The sequence below is a fragment of the Acanthopagrus latus genome, chromosome 16 (genome assembly GCF_904848185.1).
Source record: "Acanthopagrus latus isolate v.2019 chromosome 16, fAcaLat1.1, whole genome shotgun sequence".
NCBI classification, from domain to species: domain Eukaryota; kingdom Metazoa; phylum Chordata; class Actinopteri; order Spariformes; family Sparidae; genus Acanthopagrus; species Acanthopagrus latus.
The window spans coordinates 4,299,409-4,319,098 of NC_051054.1; the positions used below are offsets into that span (position 1 = coordinate 4,299,409).

At 44.1% G+C, this 19,690-nt stretch overlaps 1 protein-coding gene across 3 annotated transcripts; it reads right to left on the minus strand.

The window, feature by feature from the left end:
- Positions 1-924: 924 nt before the first annotated feature.
- Positions 925-17,860, minus strand: si:ch211-168d23.3 (BRD4-interacting chromatin-remodeling complex-associated protein). Of its 3 annotated transcripts, none has more exons than XM_037072796.1 (14): positions 17,736-17,860; positions 16,554-16,733; positions 14,357-14,402; positions 14,183-14,225; positions 13,901-13,966; positions 12,186-13,727; positions 10,886-11,104; positions 9,789-10,365; positions 9,551-9,699; positions 8,299-8,360; positions 7,249-7,397; positions 6,800-6,894; positions 6,557-6,656; positions 925-5,636 (listed from the first exon to the last, which is right to left on the minus strand). In XM_037072796.1, exons 3-14 carry the CDS (start codon positions 14,395-14,397, stop codon positions 4,912-4,914), a joined length of 3,768 nt encoding a protein of 1,255 aa, XP_036928691.1. In that variant the 5' UTR covers positions 14,398-14,402; positions 16,554-16,733; positions 17,736-17,860; the 3' UTR covers positions 925-4,911. The 3 variants fall into 3 exon arrangements, with proteins under 3 accessions (XP_036928691.1, XP_036928689.1, XP_036928690.1); XM_037072794.1 differs by having other exon boundaries at positions 6,557-6,659; XM_037072795.1 differs by lacking the exon at positions 17,736-17,860 and adding an exon at positions 16,902-17,690 and having other exon boundaries at positions 6,557-6,659.
- Positions 17,861-19,690: the final 1,830 nt, after the last annotated feature.

Genomic DNA, 19,690 nt, shown 5'->3' on the forward strand with positions numbered 1-19,690 from the left:
CACATTTGGAATTACCACAATAATTACCTCCAAAATATATTAAATGACCAACATATTTCCCAATAAGCAGTTTATAAACAACTGGTCATTTCTTTGATACCTTTCCAAGAAGTGTCTGACTAAAATGGTAATGGACTTCAAATTTCTGTAATACTTTTGCCATCTACTGATCGTTCAAAGTGTTTTACAACACTTTCCACATATTCACACACACTGAATGGCAGACGCTGCCATGCAAGGTGCCAACTGCACATCAGGAGCAATCTGGGGCATGCAGCTCAGCCAGGGGAGCTGGGATTTGATCCAGCAACCTTCTGCTTACTAGACAACCTGCTCTACCCACTGAGCTGCAGCCACCCTAGTTTCCATCTACCTTCCCCTCACCTGGCCACTAAATTGAAGTAAATTGCCGCAACTGATTTCTGTCTCACTTCTGCAGGTCAGTACATAAAACGCATTTTTAAAACTGATTTTGTGTAATTAATTGGCTGGTAATTTAAACAAATATTTTTGTATGCCATTACAACCCCTACATACCGTGGAGGACCCCTGTTGCTGAGCCAGGGCTCCAGGTTGGAGCTGTTATTCCTGTTTGATTCCAATCGTTTACTTCATGTTAGAAAATGAAGTGAAAAAGTGCTGCACCTAAATCATGTGCTAGTGCAGCTAAATGAGAAAGTTAGATGCACCAGTGCAACCGGTATAAAAAGCGTCAAACTGCTCAGAGCAGAAAAAAAACAATAAAAGCTGAAACACTCTTCATTACAGCCATAAACGACTTCAATTTAAAGCAACTTAATGTAACTTTCTTGCCCAGGATCACAAATACTGACACTCAACAATCAGTTATCTTCATCCAGATATACTAAAAAATTACTCTCTCGCTCTTGTGAACACTTGACACACAAAAACGACGACATTCACTGTTTGTTTGTTTTTTTTATTTCTTACAAAATCACAGTTTAATAAATAGTCTGTAAAAATGAGTACAAAAGCGGTTTTCTTAACATTTCATATATGAATCACTCGTGACTTTCAGGTCAAAGGAGTCTTCAGTTGGATTTTTTTTGTCAGGAATGACATTTTCTTTTTTTACAATCTAGTTTTGCTGAATTAAGGCCTCTTGATTTTGGCATCAGAACAATCTGTCAGTCAAATGTTTTGTATCTGAAGTTGAATTAGTGTAGCGTTATGAGCTCCCCTGGTTTCACAGTTCAGTCAGAAAAATAAATAAATAATATTAATAAAATAAAATTTAAAAAACCACATTTACAAATAAATACCAAAATGGCTCAACATGCAGATGTAATCAGTTTGTCCTAAAATGCTGACAGAACTAAGCACATTTCTAACGGTCAGTGTTCGACACTGCAGACAGAACGCGACAGTAACAATGGCACATGAGGCTGCTTCGCTCAAAGGGAATCCACCAGAGTTCACTTCTTCCTTCACCTTGAGTCTCTTTAAAGTGTTAAAGAGGAGAGAGAGAGAGAGAAAAAAAAAGAGGGCGGACGTCGGGAAATACTTTCTTCAAAGATTTAAAAAAAAAAACAAAAAAACATTTTGGTGGAATTCCCCTTCTTGAGACGTTTTAGCGGTGACAGGGAGTGCAATCCTGTGTTGTGAAAGACACTCTGACATCTTTACTGCATTACAGTGAAACCTCTGAGGACGGACACACACCGGACGATTCACGACCTCAAACTCACAGGACGTAATTTTGGCACAAATTCTGTTAAAGAAAACACAATTTAGGAGATTTTGTCTTCTTGTGAACAGTTACGGTAAAAGTTGATGCTGCTCTCATGTCTGTGTGATTAGTATGTTAGCTTAGCATAACGATGGAGACAGAGCTCACCAATTATACTGCAATATCTCCTTTCTTTAACATAGTAAAGCGTTTATTTATAGTCCTGTTTCGTGACTGTTAGTCTTATATTGACTCTCTTTTAGCTCCAGTTTTGGTCTCTACCAGCTCCAGAAAAAAACATGTCTGGTTTTTAATCTCCTTTAATGAATTCTGTTCCAGGTAACGCACCTAATATGGAACCATTCAGATAATTTCAAACAAAGATGAGGATGTTTCTGAACCCTGAAAGATTAACTGGGCTGCATTACAAAGAATGCGGCGATCATGAGTTTGGGTGATGATTCTTTGGAGGTAAAAGCGACTTCTTCTATGTCGTCATTTGATGCATAAAAAAGAAATAATTTGGCACATGATTCCTCCGTAACACAGCATCACGCCCTTTTTTACAACTTGTTTTTTGCAAGCTTTAGAAGCACTGGTTTACAGAGCCATGCTAGCTGTTTGCCTCCGCTCATACCTTATGCTAAGCTAACCGGCTGCTTACAGAAGCTCTGCATTTCGCACACAAACATGAGAGTGTATTCATGAATCCTCTGGTGTGTGTCCACCTGAACTACTGCAGAGGATCTCAACACTAAATTACTGCATATTATAACTCCTTTTGTTCATCCCAACAAAAAGACGATTTCACATATAAAAAAACAATGACAATCAATTCAAGACATGAGAAGGCCGGTTTGATTTAAGCCCCAAATCTCTGGAAGTTAATCTATGTTTTTTCTTCTTGAAGGAACGGGTTAACTTTCACATTTCAGAACACCAGTATTCAAAAAAAAACCAAAAAACCTCACATTGATAATCTTTTTCTTTTTCTTTCCTTAAAAGGTTGAATTAACGATAAGGCATATTCTAAACGTTTTCCAATTCACAGGTCAAACCTTGGCCCCCGACGGTGTCTTCAATAGGTCGGCTCTGAACTTAATGAATTTATTTTTTCACAAAAATTAGAGACATTCTGCGGCTTTAACATTTTGACCTTCAAGGTAAAATCTACAAAGAATATTTTGCACAAGTTTCATGAGGGAGAGTCGTAACAACTGACACACATGACCTCTCACGTATTCTCACATGAACAGGATTCACATTTTCCACACAGACCGATAAAAGATTGTCACGTTAACATAAGATGCTGCAAAAAAAAAAAAAAAAATCATATTGCTCCACGATGGCTGCGTGAAAAATAAGTCTCCGGCTCAGTACGGCGGGCTCCAAACTGATCGTATCATAAATAAAGAAGAGAATCTAAAACGTGAAGCGGATGACTCCTTTAGTTTTTTGTTTTTTTTTTGGTCAAAGGCTGTTTGATGATGCAGAGAGGCTCAAGTTCTGTACAGTGTGTTGTGAGAAACAGCTGCGGTTTTGGTGTTTTTTTTTCCTTCTCAAACTGGATCGTTGATGCCGTTAGGTGACCCTCAAACCCTCCAAACACAATTTGTAAACTACACAGGGCTTCGATGATACATTCATAAGGGCGTCACGATTCGCCAAATCCACAATTTGAGTTTTGATTTTAAGGTCGTGATTAAATTAAATTATTTGATTTGAACATATTTTTCAGCATTGAAGACTTGGCTGTTTCCAACAAAATGCTACCAGAATGCATTGCACAGCTGCTCAGATGATGGCTCCCGTGGACACATACCATTAGCAGGATTTGTTTTATGCCCTGACATTTATTTCTGATTTTTTTTAAAAGGATAGGGTGCATTTTACAACAACAGCTTGACTTTTCCTATGTTGACTTTTTGAAGGTTAAGTTCAAATAACTTTTGCCAAAAATAGATTCCAGTTTTAACATACGGTTTGAAATTTTGTCTCTTACAAAGTTTGATTTCTCAGAAAAAGAAAGTTGATCGTCTCCATGCAATCACGACAGGTATCTAGAAGTGCAGCTGCAGGCTAAAGGTGAGTTTTTGAGTGCTGATTTTTCCTTTGGACGTGCTCAAGCAGGTGAGAAAGGAAATACTTGAAGAAATACTGATCGTGCGGAAATTCAGATTTAGAATGAAAATCGTGACACCCTTACAAAATAGTCATCATGGTTTTCATCCGACGACGGGCGAAGACCTCCCCTCTCCCTCCTCGCTGCACCACCACTGCTCCTAACAACCCTAACTCATTATTGCTTGCATGTTAATACGTAAAGTATGAGAAGAATCTCTACAATTATTTCACAGTCAGACTCCATGAGTGACGACGAGGGTCCGAACTTATAAACAAAGAAAAGCACGACTCTGCCTGATCTGTGTTCCCCTCGGTTCTTTTCTGCTTTAACACGGACACACTCCAGTTTGTGGGAAGAGACACAACATGGACGTTTTGCTGGTGTATTCAGGATGTAGCAAGTCACAAATTTCTTTGGAGTTTCATTCGATAAGCCGAGATGATGGAGCCTGCAGGGTTCGTTTTTTTTATGTTCGGTCCCGTCGCAGGATGCGATGTTTACACACACTCTCTCTTTAGATCCACGCAAACCAATTTAAATAAAGACACACACACACACACGCTGATCACACACTCGCGGCAACTCATGTGAAAACACAATTGGCACAGATTATCAAAATAAATACCCTGGAAGCTTGGCACTATGCAAAAGAAACTTCACATTTGTGAAAGAAATCTTATAAAAAACTATTGAATAATCTCAGTCTAGTCCACGTTTTCGTTATCCTCACTATTACTTATATACTATATGCTGATGAAGGTTACACCAGTGTCGTAAACCTCTGAATGACTTAACTACCACTGAAACAATATAGCTCCTATTCAAATAGATTTTTTTCCACAAACGTACATCAAAATGAAGTATCTAACATCTATCGGACTATAGATAGTGCTGTTGTCTGGTATGCATCTCTTTATAGTGCCTCTTTATTTTTTCCACCTCCTCTCTCGTCTTTCAAACAATCAGTTCATTAAAAGTGATCTCTGAAACCCAGAAACTAAACTCTGGGAACAGAGAAGAAGTCAAGTACACCTTCCTCCCCCCCCTCAGACAGCTGTTCCTGTGTCTGTGTGGACGCCTGTCAGAGCAGGTTACCTCACAGGTGTCCCTCCAGGATGCTGGTGACAGCCTGGTCCAGCGACGGGCCTGACGTGGCCCTGGTCGGGGCTGCAGAGGGGCCCTGCAGCCGCTGAAGCTCCAGAATGCTGTCGATGGCGCTCTGCAGATGTTCACTGAGCATGTTGTCCTCTTGGAGCGGAGGAGGCGGCGGGCTGAACCGCTGCTCCGGCCGAGGCGACGCATCCAACCTGTAGCATTTCAGTTTTGGTGCGCTGACATCTCTGGGAGGCAACTCGTAGCCACCAGCCTGTGGCTCTGGCATAGAAACAGGGTTTGGGGCTTTTATTTTGGAATTGGGCGCTGTCTGTGGGACTTCCTCTGCCGAGTCACAAGGCAGAGCTCCGTTGGAGATCTCCTCGTCGTGCTGGGGATGCTGGGGTGCTCCGTTGGGTGCCTGAGAGTGACGTTCGTTCACAGCTCCGCCGCCGTTGGTCAGCTGCCCCATGTGGTCCCTCTTGTGTCCTGGGTCGCACGCCGAGTTGTGAACCACCTTACGGGAGCCGGACTCCTGCTTGATGGTGAGCCTGAGAGCCCCGCGGGAGCTGGAGCGGTACGTCTTCAGTCCCGGAGGCCGGTCGGACAGTCTGGTGGTCCAGGCTGGCGGAGAGGACGGGCTGCCAGAGGAGACCGGGTGGGAGGGGCCGGAGGAGGGGGCGCCATGCGGGGAAGACGCTGATGTAGCCAAGGCCATCATGAATGACTCTGGAGGAAATGAAGGTGAACAGAAGTCATTTGGACTGAAATCATTACAAACCCATGTTGAGCCAACAGCAGTGCAGAAACAAAGATGGGTTTAAAGGGTCAGTTCACCAAAATCACCTCATCAAGCCATAAAAACAGTCTTAGTCCAAAACATTATTACAGACAAACCTTTAAGGATTAAGTTTGTTTTACAAACCTGTGCATGTCTACATCCTGCAGTACATGAGGATTAACTCTTCTTTATTCTTGTTGGCACTGAGTCTGGCCCACCTTTGTTTACTTTTTCCTGTCTAATCCTTTATTTTTCCAACAAAAATCCATTATTTGTATGTACTATATTAGCGTGACTATGTAATATTTGTTCAAGGACTATTATTGAAACATGCATCTGCACCAATGTAAGTAAATTACGGGGTTTGTAAGAGCCTCTGTTCCATTTGTGTATCATTATTTTATACTATATTAGTCCCAGCCTGACATTTAACAGTTTTCAAGTGCTTCCTTCCCCCTTTTTCCAACTTTTTAATTAACATAACAACCCCACTTTAATTTGCTCTTAACCTCTCACATGTAATTTTCTCGTCACCATGCGGAGTCCCTCTCAGCACGACCCTGCTCCACATTTACACAGCTTAATTACACATTCACACCTGGGAACTGCTCCGGAGCAAATATGGAGGTTAAGTGCCGCGCTCTGAGGCACCGCCAAATTAGTGTGTATGAAAAAAAATATAAAACAAGAGTGTCACTAATTCACTTTATCATCCATATTTTATGCAGCGGGGATTGGAAACTGCATCTTGCTTGGCAAAAACAAACAAGCGTAAAAAAAAAAAAAGCATCTGCTATCTACAAACAGACGTGTAATAAAGAAGAAGATGATGATGGTGACAGTATGTATTTCCTGCTGGGACACTTACCTGGGTCTCTGCGGACTCTCCGTCTGTCCTCCGCTAAAGCGCATCGCTCAGCCTGGAGGAAGAGACGCTCCAGCATCACCATCTCTGCCGACGGACTCTCCTGCTGAGGAAACCAGTTCACATCCCCCCAGTTAGACACACGGCGCCATCTGTCTGCTCCGAACACTACTGAGAAGACGCTGAAGCTCGTTTAGTTTTTCCTCTCTTAATAAATGTAGGTGCAGAGGACGAACTTGGACTCACCTGGGCTTCTCTAACCAGTAGCTGCCTGTATTTGTTGACCATGTCCTTGGTGCGTTTCAGCAGGAAGCCAGACACGGTGTCAAACTCCTGGTCCACTGAAAACACAAACACCTTCAGTCACATTCACTGTTGAATGAAATGATGTCCAGCTTTTCTCTCTCACATCTGAAAGTATAATGAATATCTTGGATTTTAGGAGAGGATGACTAGATTATTAAATAATGGGAGGTGTTTAGAACTAAATTAAGAACAGAAACAATAATAAGAACGACACCAGAAACCAGATAAATTCTAATCGTTCATCTAACAGTCTGTCTCTGCCGTTCATTTGTTCACATTAACCAAAGCATATGATTTATTTTGGATCTTTAGTTAATCATTTTCTTTTTTTTACAAATCATTTCACCGGCATGAATCATCAGGTCAGTCCTCAGCCGGAGGTCACCCACCTAAGTTGAAGTCATCCTGAGTGGGCAGGTGACCAGCGCAGGTGTGGTACGGCAGCAGGCGTCTGACAGCGTCCTTCAGCGTGGAGAAGGCCGGGCCGGTGAACGGGCTCTGAACCGCTGCGTGGTCCAAACAGATCCGCTGCTGAAACCTGAGGAACATGAAGGTTAAAGCAGGTCATTACAATACAAAAGAACAGTAAAATAATGTGTTTTCACTGCGAGACGGGAGAAAACACTAAATCGGTGCTGTGCTGGGTGTGAATAGTCAGAACAGTTTGCAGGTGTGGGCTCAAACGTTGCAGGGACGGGAAGTAAACGTCTGAATTCCAGCAGCAGTGAGCGGGAGCTGGATTAAGAAAACAGTCGTGCAGAGCTCCAATACAAATCCCTGACATTTTTTTAAGAAAGTGACACACGGTGAACCTTTGGGTCAGCTGTCCTCCTTTGCCCAGTTGGAGTTCAGGCCTTGGTAGTTGTGTTAGTACCGTCAGATGACCCACCAGAGGTCTAGTTGTTCTTTAAGTACAAGTAGTATTAGTGGCCACATTATCAGCAGCAGTAGAGACAGTAAAAGTAGTCCTAGAGGACTCAGATTAAAAAAAGATTACTGAAGGATCAGAGTTAATCCACGACTGTGAAACCAGCCAACTGTTCATTAATTAATAAATCAACTGGCTGATTAATACTGAGGTATAAAAAGCTTCTTTGCAGCAGCATCACATCCAGAATGATCCTGAATGAGCCAACGCAGGAGTCGTTGAAGAGACAAAGTTCAGAGATGAGCTCGTATTAATCCGCTTTCTAAAAAGATGAAATAAGTAAAATCCTCCACTTTTACGCCAACTCAAAACCCAGAAGTCTTAATTAATTAAAGCATCATCGCTGAGCAGAGACAAAAGCTTGATACACATTTTCTGAGACATGTTTTCAGATCGTTGTAACCTGTTTTCGTGCATTGTCAACGTTCACTGATAAAGCAGAAGTGTTCCCGTCTCAACTTGAGTGATGTTTTCTATTTCACGGTTTATTTCTAAGGTGTCGCTCTCTTACCTGTGGCGGCGCATTGCTGGTGTGAGCCTCTCCTCTCGCTGCTGCTCCAGAGGACCTGCCAGCTGGCAGCCAGGCAACGTTACGGATGAGATCAAAGGATGGAGACAGGAGCGCGTTTGGAAATCATTAATAATACGTTTGCTGCATTTAACAAAATGATCATTTCAAAGCCTGAAAACCAGAGCCAATTCAGTTTAATCCACACGGGAAATTAGCTTTGACTCGTTACACAAATTATAGTATCTGTTACTCTCGATGCAAAACAAAAAGGCACAGGTGAAGACGATTAGAGCTGAAACGATCCGTCAGTTCATCAGTTACAAATTCATCAGCTATTCTTTTTTAAATAATGGTCATATTTTTGCAATAAAAATGGCCAAAAAAGTAATTTACAGCTTCTAAAATCTGAACTGTTAATTATTTTTTGAGTTGAGTGTGATGAAAAATTCAACATCTTTGTGTTTTTAACTGTAACACACTTAAATATGTCAACTTGTGAACAATTTTCACACTTTTTGTAGACCACAAGATTCATCAGAAGGTACCTGACAAGTTATTTAACAAAGAAATAATCATTCGATGCAGCCCTGGAGGTAATTTATGCAAAAATTACACTTTCAAATTCATTTTTTTACATTTATATTTAGATAATACAGACAATATATTGTTTTACCTACATGAGTTCACCCTGAATTAAAGAAACATGCTGTTCCTCTTACCTGTACTGTTTGTCCATATAGTTTCTTTGGTTAAATTATCTAGTTTTGGAGTTTTCTCTATATATATTCTCCGATATATTGGAACTAGACGGCACTCGGCTTGTGGTGACTCCGACTACCAGATTCTTATCATTTCATCATCGGGTCCAAGTGGACATTTGTGCTAAATTTTAAGAAATTCCCTCAAATCATTCTTGGGATATTGCTTTCACAATAGGAATGGACAGAAGGATGAATAACCTGAAAACACTGCCAGTGCAGAGGCATAAAAATAGTGCTCACAACAAGGTCTGTGGATTATCTTATGTAACTGGGACATGATTTCTGGAAACAGACATTAATGTTGAGTTTTATAAATGTGATTTGTTTGGATGCTTTGAGCACCACAGGCTGAGAGAAAACAGGCATCCCTGACTTTTATCTCCAAAACTCGACAACTCAAGACCCAAGATAAACCGCACTACAGGTATATTTTGGGGTAAACTGTCCCTTTAAATGTACTCAAATTAAAGTTAATTAGATGTGTTTCTCACCTTGGTGCCGGTCTGCTGGCTCGTCTGGATCGGGGCACTCTCTCCGGGAGCTGAGGGCCCGTGAGATTGGACTCCCTGGGCTGCAGGAGAGGGTGGCTGGACATCGAGAGTAAACGCTTTACTCTCCACGACCAAGGCAGCTGTTGGCTCTGAAATAACGATGACACAGGTGATGATTGTGTTGCAGATCATAATAATCATACCAGCGATAAGAGAATCATTTGTTACTGGAACTCACTGTTTTGTGTGTGCTGTTGGACAGCAGAGTCGTCTCCTCCTTTGGAGAGACCAGCAGCTGTGGGTTCAGGCTGCTGCTGAGGCACCGAGACACGCAGAGGCGAGCTGTGGACCGAAGTGTTGACTGAAGACTGAGGCTGGGGGACAGACAGCTGGACCTGGAGCTGGGGCAGAGGCTGGGAAACTGATGACTGGATCTGGTTCTGGGCAAATAATGCCGGCGAGACCTGGAGCTGATGAGGGACCTGGTACTGGACCTCAGGCGCTGTGATTTGTGGGACTGAGCTTTCAGGCAGAGTGATCCGAGGCCCGGTCGGAGGGGAGAAAGTTGCTGGAGCTGATCCGTCGGCGTCCTGACTTGGAGGGGAGGGGCAGATCAGCGGCGCGTCGCCTGGGTCCGAGTGAAGCGGAGAAGCCTCGACACACTGGTCGGACATCACGGCGTCCTGACCGGAGACGGCGTGGCTCTGTGGTTGGCTCTCTCTCTCACTGGGGACCGGGGAGGCGAGCGACTCCATCGGCACCACTGGCAGCGCTCCAACCAACAACTCAGATGTGATGGGAGAACTAAGTGCTTGCTGTGGAAGAAATGATGAAGAAAGAAGATGGAAAAACAGCCGTTGGATTGATTTCATACATCCTGTTGGAAGCAGTCAGCTAATAGCTCCTTGTTGCTGTTTTTCTTTGCATTTACATTGATTTATTTTCTTCACTGCACTTTTATTGCCTTTATTAAATTTGGGAGAACTTACTGCATTATTGCAGCGGTATTGCACTGTAATTTGTTTAACTTAATTCCACTTTAACTGATTTTATTTTCCTCTTTATTGCATTTTAACATGGTGTTCTACTGCCGGCTTTGCGGATCTTTACGTCGTCTCTTGCTGTGCAAATAAACTCACTTTGCCTTGAGCAACGGCAACAATAGCAATTGTCATTTGTGGCTGGGAAACATAACATATGCCCATATGACTTCAGCAGTTCATTACGTTCTAAAAACAGCCTTCTTGAACATCACAAATTCAATTTTTCTGGTGTCACATCTTCCATCACAAGCATTTCATCAGTGAATCTGCAGGAGCTTGTTGAGGCTCTGACCTGTTGCAGATGGTGCATAAAGGCCTCGTTCTGACTCATCGAGTGGGTCACGTCCTCCACTACTTGGGTCATGTCTGCTGGGGGCATCAAAAGTTTAGGGATCTCCACAGGTGGTGGTTCAGGAGGAGGCTGCAGGACTGTGACTACAGGAGGAGAGGAGGACTGCAGCCCTGCTGAGGGGGGCTGCACAGACACATGCTGGAGGACGTGTCCGTAGGGCTGCAGAGACGGAAAAGAATGACAGGGAGAGAGTTAAAAACTGAATTTGTCCCATTTAATTTAACGTTAACTGTGCCAGTTTATTCTCAAGTTTTAGGTATTTAACTACAAATCCAGTACATTAGTCTGAAATTTGTAAATAAATGGTTCACAGTTTGAGATTTTTGGAGTCCAGCCATAAGGACTGCATTTCAACATTTGCAATTACCAAACCGGATATTTTTAACGACAGGTCAGGACATTTTGTCTTAGTGGCAACATCACTGAATATCACTGATGAGATGTTGGGACAGCAGCCCAAAATAAAGTTTTTACAACAAGATGTCTAGACAGTTCCCAACAGAACCATCTAAGTCAAAGCATAATCTTTTTCTATTCTTTACCAAATGTTTTTTTAAACTTAACCAAACATAAGCACAGAGTTTTGACAACAATCAAGTAAAAATTGAACATAAAAATTGCCAACATTTATTCTGGCGACAGGGTTAAAGAAAATAGAAGCTGCAAAGAGAGAGATTTCCTGATTATTAGTTCCTTGCATCGCTCAAGCTTTAAAAATACTGGAGCCTGCATTTCCCATGATGCAACTCACACACACATCTTTTGATTAAACCCTTTCTCAATGGTAAATGCCCGCATCTCTCAGAACTTCACAATCCGTGTTTATACCACAAGCTTTTTGTTTGATATATTTCTCAGAGCCTCTGGTGGCACCATTAGGTTTCTCATCTCGAGTCATTGTTGACACTACGTTACTGTTTTCACAGGCTGAGTAGCTCCTTGAACATGAGGAGTTAACTGATGGGGAGGATTGGAGCACCCATCTGTACGGTGTTATCTCACAATGACTTACAGTTCTATGCAATATTGACGACTGAAATTAGCCTAACCCATTTTTTTTGTTTTACATTTTATAAACTAAACCATTAATTGGCAGCAACAGAAACACTTAATATTATATGCATGCAACATTAAGCAAAATATATTCAAACTACTCTTAGACAGCAGCATGGTTTGCTACCGTAATACGTGTGTTGCTACATAACACACCCAAAAAAAGAGGATTTGATCCAAGTCTCACCTGTGGTATTTGGTGGAAGGTCTCCTCGGAGCTGGTCCTCTCCTCCTGGATGGCTCGTTCTGGCAGCAGCACCACGGAGGCCTGCTGGAGGCTCAGCTGTGCGTCTGTCATTCCTGTCTGAGGAGCCGGGGCCGGGGTAGCGAAGGGCAGCCCCTGAACTACTGAGGGGCCGTTAACGATCGAGATGGAGGTGAGATCTGGGGGAAGCACCCCTGAACTGTTGATCAAGGTTATGTGGTTTCCAAGAGCGGGACTGTGGACCAGGGTGGCACGTTGCCCCTGTCCCCCCGGAGTGTAGGTTCCAGCCAGCTGTGCTGGCATCTGGAAGACAGTGGGGGGCGCTGACTGTAGATGCAAAGGTCCTGAAAGCACAGTGGCCTGGCGGAGTGCTAGCTGCCCTGTAGGGGTGGTGAAGACAGGGCTGAAGTTCAGCTGTCTTTGGGGCACAGTTAGAATCTGAGAGCCATCTACAAGCTGCCCGGCGGAGGGAGTCAGGCTGTGGACAGATGGGCCTTGGTGACTGGTGGTCAGCAGTGGTCGAGCTGCACTGGCAGGCTGGGAGATCGTGACAGGGCACTGGCCTGGAAGAAGGAACTGGTTTTGGCCTTGGAAGAGTCCCTGAGGCTGGAGGACGAAGGAGCCGCCCTGGTTGACCAGCTGCAGGCTGACTGGTTTGGGGAGCTGCTGGGTGGGCTGCTGCGTTGAAGCAGCAGGCTTCCCGCCTGGAGTTTGGGAGAGTAAAATATTTGGTGAGGCAGTCCCAGGGACAAACGTGAGACCTGGAGTGTGTTTTTGCCCTGAAGGCTTGGGGCTAATTTGAACCAGTCTTGGCTGGATGCTGATGGGCAGCTTGGGTTGGATGGGGAGAGGGGCGCGCTGCAGGACGATGCCCGGAGCTGCTGCTGCTGTCGCCCTCAGGGTCGGGGTGATGAGAGGACGACTGGTCATACTGGGAACAGCCTTGTGGATGATCATACTGGATCCCTGTGCGGGACTCAGGGAGAAGGAGGTCTCTGGAGAAGCAGCAGGGAACACATTTCCAGGGAGGAGCCCCATCAGCTGAGGCGGGGCAGCAGGTTTTAGAGAGGGGCAGCCTGGGCCGACAGCCAGGAGGGAGGGCTGGGGAGGTTCCACTGCTGCCTGGGTGTCTCTGGGCAACACCGGCGTGACGGGCAAGGTCACAGACTTGGGTATGAATGGTACTGTGGGTGGAGAGAGGAGGGGGGCAGGTGAGTACAGGGACAGGCTGTCCCCAGTCTGGGCCAGACCTGCCTCCAGAGCCATGGTCTGCTCTGTGATCTCAGCCTCCTGCAGGCTCTGCTGGAGGATATCACATGCCACCTCTGCCTCCTCCGCTTCCTCCACCTCTCCCTTCTTTGCCTCAAATCCAGCCTCCACAGGCGTCCCACCTTGCACCACCTGTGGGTCTTCCCCACCCTCCGGCGATGACAGGAGGGCCTCCTCCAGGAAGGACAGATCCACACACCCGGGTGGAGGCGTGTCTGGGGAATCCCTGCCATCTCCCAGCAGAGAGACGGGGCTCTGGAGGAAGAAAACAGTGGGAGAGGGACAGAGAGTGAAAAGGACGGGAGAATTGTGTGATTAGAAGGACTTAACAGGAAGCAGTTTCTGGCACAGAAGGAGAGAAATAAATCGTCCTCCTGGGGAAAATGCTGGTTGTTGTGACGCTGCTGGCTGTGGATCCAGACACTCACCGGGGCATCTGTGAAGAGGGAGGGCTCCCCAGAGGAGGAGTTAATGAGCAGGTCTTCAGTCTGCAGCTGGTGGGATAAAATCAGACGATTTTTAGGTTGGGCTCACAAAGTCACGGCGAGAAATGCTCTTTAGTGTTACATTCTGACTCTCTATCACACTCTCAGCCCTCCTCCACACATCTCGCCCGACCGCGAGCCAAGAAATATTCACTTCTCACATTTATCATTTGCACTATTGATTTTCTTATTTGAGTCGCTCTCTATTTAAGACTCTTTTGTTACCTCATTGGTCCCATGAAGGAAGTCGTTCAGGGCTTGGGGGTCACTGCGAAGACGAAGGAGAAGGTGGAGATTAAAAAAAACGATCAAAATCAGTTTAATCTCAGAAGATTTTGCACACAAAGTACGAGTTCAAGAAGAGATCGGACCACATCTAAAGTCTAAAGCAAGACTTACCACAAAACATCAAGTAGACAAGTCCCATCTTCATCCTCCATGTCAACTAAGAAGAAGAGGGGGAAATTATATAGATGAGGGATCAATCAGCGAGGGAAAACCAATGCATTACACACATTTTACTGCTAACACAGCTGCAGCTACTTGTTATTTTTTTTATGGATTCATCTCTAAACAGGATTTAATACAGACGGTGATCTAAGTCATACTAGCAGTATCTCTAAAGTCACCATTCATCATCTGAGAAATATCTAAAAAAACAAGAGGTCTTCTATCCCAGTCTGACTCAGAGCAACACATGGATTACTCTCCTCTGTAGCTCATTCAGAAAGCTGTTGCCCCGGTGTAACAAGGACAAGAAAAACGAACACTCTTATTCTCCTCTGACAACTTGCTTCCCGGGTTTAAGATCCTCCTCTCGGGGTACAAAGCTGCTAATGGCCTCCACAGTGCCCTCCGTTTACAAACCCAGCTGATCTCTCAGATCACAAGGGATGAATCTAAATTATCTAACAGGATATTTTAGACTTGCACTGACAATGACTTCATTTAAAAGCAACTTTAAGGCGTTTTCTATTTCATTTAGCGCTCTCCTAAAGAAAGTTACTGGTGACAAACTGAATAAATGAGGGGAAAAACATAAAAACAGCAGCTCTGGGCATTTTCCTGGCATGGTCTGGGTCCACTTGTCCCCCTTAGAGGTAAAGAATCACTGCAAATCAATACAAAGTTGTTCTGAGTGATCACCTTTATCCCTGTGATGACACATTTCTATTCCAGGATGACAAACGATCCCATGCACAGGACACCAGGGCCCACTGAAGCCTTTGATGGGTATGAAAATGACGTGAATCAGATGGTGACTGACATGTTAGTCAGCGCTCTGCACCACCATCATCAAAACACCAAGAGAGGGAATATCTTTTAGAGGAATGGTTCATCCCTCCGGTAGAGTTCAAGAGAGTCAAAGCAAACGTGCAATGAAGGAACTGTTTGCTTATACACAGATGTTCACCCATCTGTATTTATTAATGAAGGAGTAGCGATGTGTACAGTATCTGTAATTACTTTCATTTCTCTTTTATTGTTTGATTATCATGTAAAGCACCCTAAACTTCAAACTACTGCTTGAATTTCTCCAATTAATCTTTTATTTGGGCTATTAGAAGTCAGAAAATGGTGAGAAATGGGCATCAAGAGGTCCAAAGCCCGAGGTGACATCAGTAAAATGGACTTCAGCAAATTCAATTTAATACCAAAGGCTGTGATGACAGTTTGAGATCATCTCTCAACATTTTTTTAAGTGTGAAACCAGCAGATATTTTTAAGGAGACCTCAGGAGAAATATCTGACGTGAAGCCGGGACATCTCCAGCTGTGATTGTCTGGACAAAGCTGAGTGTTGTTAATGAGACCTTTGGTTCGTCTCCAGCTGTCTTTGTGGCAACAAAACAACCCTTTTCCTGACCATAACCAAGTGGTTTTAGTGCCTAAACCCAACCAGACCATAAACAGTGTCTCAAACTGTGGCACAACATAATAATATAGATAATTTAACCAAGTGTGACCTTATCCGTAGTTTGCAGAAACATTGCCAACTTGTTTTCAGTTGAGAATACAATTTGAGAGGCCGGAAGAAACGACTGCTGACTTAGATGATTGACTGGTGGTCAAAAAGAAGTGGATATATATTAACTGATGTCCAGACCGCTGGTTCCCAAACTTATTTGACCCCTTGCGATCTCGTATTACAGCTACTGCTCTCTAAAATTGTTTCATTCAAAGGATTTTTTAGTGGTGAAAAGAGGTGAAAGAGTACAGTATTACTCAGTGTTTAAACCAGAAGACGGGTGGAAAACTGCTTTTTGTGTCCAGTTAACGGCTGAGAAAATGTTTAAAACATCTGAGAGGCTGGAGGCAGCGACCGCTGACCTAGATAATCGATTATTTATCAAAATATGCATGTATTAATCAGCCAATTGCTTCAATATGAAGGTCCAGACCGGTGGTGACTCAAATCAAACAAATGAAATGCTTTTTAGAAACCAGACCTGGTGATGATGCACAGCATTACTGTGTGTGTCATCACTCCACCTGTCTGGCTGTCATCCAAGCACACTACAGCACCTGAACCTCCTCATGAAGTCTCACTCATGCGTCCACTCTCCAGAAGGACACAGAGCACATCATGAACCTACTTCATATGTGAGAGGCCCCATACAGAGCGGTCGAGCTGAGTTCTGGTGGTGGCCTCATGGGAAGTCGTGGCCGGGCTTCAGTGTCTGGAGGCGGGGGGATGCCAGGCCGAGGCGGCGGGAAGGAGACGGAGCCGGGTCCTCCCTCTGCTGGGGCATCGCTGCGTCCTCACGGGGGAGAGGCTGCAGGTGAAGGAGGAGGAGGAGAGGGTGGAGGGGAGATGCTGTCAGGTCACTTGAGGTTACCAGCAGCCAAAACACATTCCCATCTAAGCTGTGAGACACAAGATCAATATCTGATTCATCGCGAAAAAAAGGGGGGGAGGAGGGGAGAGAGGCTGGATCTCTCACCAATAATAACATCATATCTTCTGGACTGTATTGATCATGCCTGGGGGGGCTGCTGCTCGCTGAGGAAACATGGAAGCTATTGTTGTGGATATCGCAGACATGAGAGGCAGATCTGGACGCCCTCAGCTGTAAATAGACGGCTCCCCCTGCGCCTGGGATGATGAGACTCGTCCTCTCCTCCTCATGGCTGCGAGAAGACGCATCGCTCGGCGCGGCGCAGCGCAGCGCACCGCCAATTACAACATTACTCAGTCGCCTTGTGCTCAGCTTCCAGCGGGACGTGCGTTTAAATTAAAAAAACATACAAATAAAAAGCACCCAGACGAGCCTCCCTCACTGCTCCCCCGCTGACATATTCTTGTTTACAACACGACAACCGCATTAACACCCCTGAAGGTACCGCAGCGCCCAGTGAAATCCAGGCGAACGACCCCTTCATCTGAAACCTGCAGCGGCGGAGCGCACGCTATTCCGAGGCAACAACAGCACCAGGCTCCACTGATGCGTTTATAGGTTACGTAAGGTGAATGTGTGTTCACGTTTAAACGAAATGTCCCGATGCATTTTATTTATCTTAATGATCATTCTTCTCTCTCTCCCTCCTCCTCATCCTCCTCCTCCTCCTCCTCCTCTTCTCCTCTCTCCAGAGTGGGACCACGGCAGCTGCTGTAAATCATATCGCGGTAACAAAAGATGCCTTGTGTTAAAATACCGTTTCCACGCTGCCAGCCCCGAGCGATTCCCCCCTTATCGTTGTGCCATTAGAGTAATTCCGCAATTCAGAAAAACACAACCGAGAGGAAGGAAGGAGAGAAGGAGAAAAAAAAAACTCACCCCTTCTTTGTGGTTTATTGTCCTGTCAAGCGGGCCTCTGCGCCATCGATTCTCACTCAGTGGTCTTTTCAGATGCTAAAAGGAGGAGAGGGGGTGGTGGTGGAGGAGGAGGAGGAGGGGGGTGGTGGATGGGGTAGGGTAGGGTGGGATGGAGGAGGAGGAGGAGGTGGTGGTAGTGGTGGTGGGGTGTGGAGAGGAGGGGGGGTACCAGGGTGGGTGTGAGAAACAGGCTGGGGAGAGCCGATCACAACACAAAGGTGGAGAAAAATACAACCGAGCAGGAGGAGCAGCAGCAGGAGGAGGAGGAGGAGGAGGAGGAGGAGGAGGAGGAGAGAGGATCCAGGAGAGGAGAGGAGACACTTCACACATCCCTGCCACTAATGTCTCCGCCACATTTTATTGATTTTCCTCTTCAGACAGCCCCTTCAGTCCACGCAACTGTAAATACTTTCTCCCAGGGAGAGATTTTAAAAATCAATATTTAGAGATGCGCTAATTTGCCACAACCCTTGTGCCAAAAGGGAGGAAAATTATCATGTGCAGGAGTGTAAAAAGGAAACTGACACCAGGAGTAGAGAAGGAGGAAGGGAAGAAGGGAAGATGTGGAGGAGAACAAAACAATCATGGGAAAAGAAAAACAGGATCAAACAAGGACATTTTTAATTTTATTCCACATGCACAACTATCTTTAGTTTTACTTTTCTATACTGTTGAGGGGAGAAATTACTGAATGAAGGAAAAGGAGGAACAGTGAAGAAAGAAAAATGGTTTAAAAAATAAAATCAAGGGAAGGTGCAAAAGGAAAATGAGAGGAAGAAAATTAAACATTTTATTGAAAATACCTGTTAAAGATGGACACAGTGAGGGAGAAAAAAAACGTGGAAAATAGAAAGGCAAAGAAATTAGGGATAAACAAGACAAACAAAAAGGAAAAGGGAAGTAGTTATCTGATAAGTTATATAGTTTGTCACTTTATTGCACAATAAAGGGGAATCTGTCTTGTGCACTACTATAAAGCAAACTGTCACCATTAGAGGGACTTTATTAACATTGTCTGGTCCAAGGGAGAGAAAATATATATATTTTCCTTGCTGCAATAAAAAATGTTGTTTATTTCTACTGAGCAAACATGGAGGAAACTGTCCACATGATGCCATTTAAGAGATAGAAAACGTGAAGCATGCAAAGGATTGAAAAATGGAGGAAAGAGAGAAATGTCAGGGCAGTGCAGGAGAATGAAATTTCATTATCTGGTCCACCAAAAAGCCCAGGAAAATAAATATTTTCCCCAGGAAGTTATAAAACATTTATTTGTTGGTGTACTGAGGAAAAACTGGAAAGCAAATTGATATCCATAGTAACATTGAAAATAGAAAGGAGAAAAAAATATATTCTTTTAATACAACTGCCCCTGAAGTATCCATTTCTGAAGACCAGGAAATTGTTAATATTCTCCCAAAGCAGAGATAACAGGGAAAAAAACAAAAATCAATACTTTGAGATGGCGTGTTCGCTCCTGTATTGAGTGAAAGACGAGGAAATTACTATGTGCATTACAGCAGAGCAAATTGACATCCTCAGTATCACTTACAGGCAACAGTACACAGAACAAGATGGAGGAGGGGAAGAAGGGGGAAGAGGCAGAGAATAAGACAGTAAAAAACAAAAATACAGAGCAGAATGGAAACTACTTTGTGCAACAATGACAAGATAGCAGGCTGTGTAGAAAATTTAAAGGATACAGAAAACATACAGAAAAATAAGAAATCTGAACAGAAAAGGAAAAGGAAAAGACCGAAATAAAAAAGGGACAAAAAGAGGGTGCAAAAGGAGAAAATACTACAAAGACAGACAAGAAATCAGCGGAATCACTGAATAATTCAGACTGAACATCATTCTCAAAAAAAGGGAAGTTACTATGGCTGCTACTGCAAAGCAAAAATGTTATGTTTCAA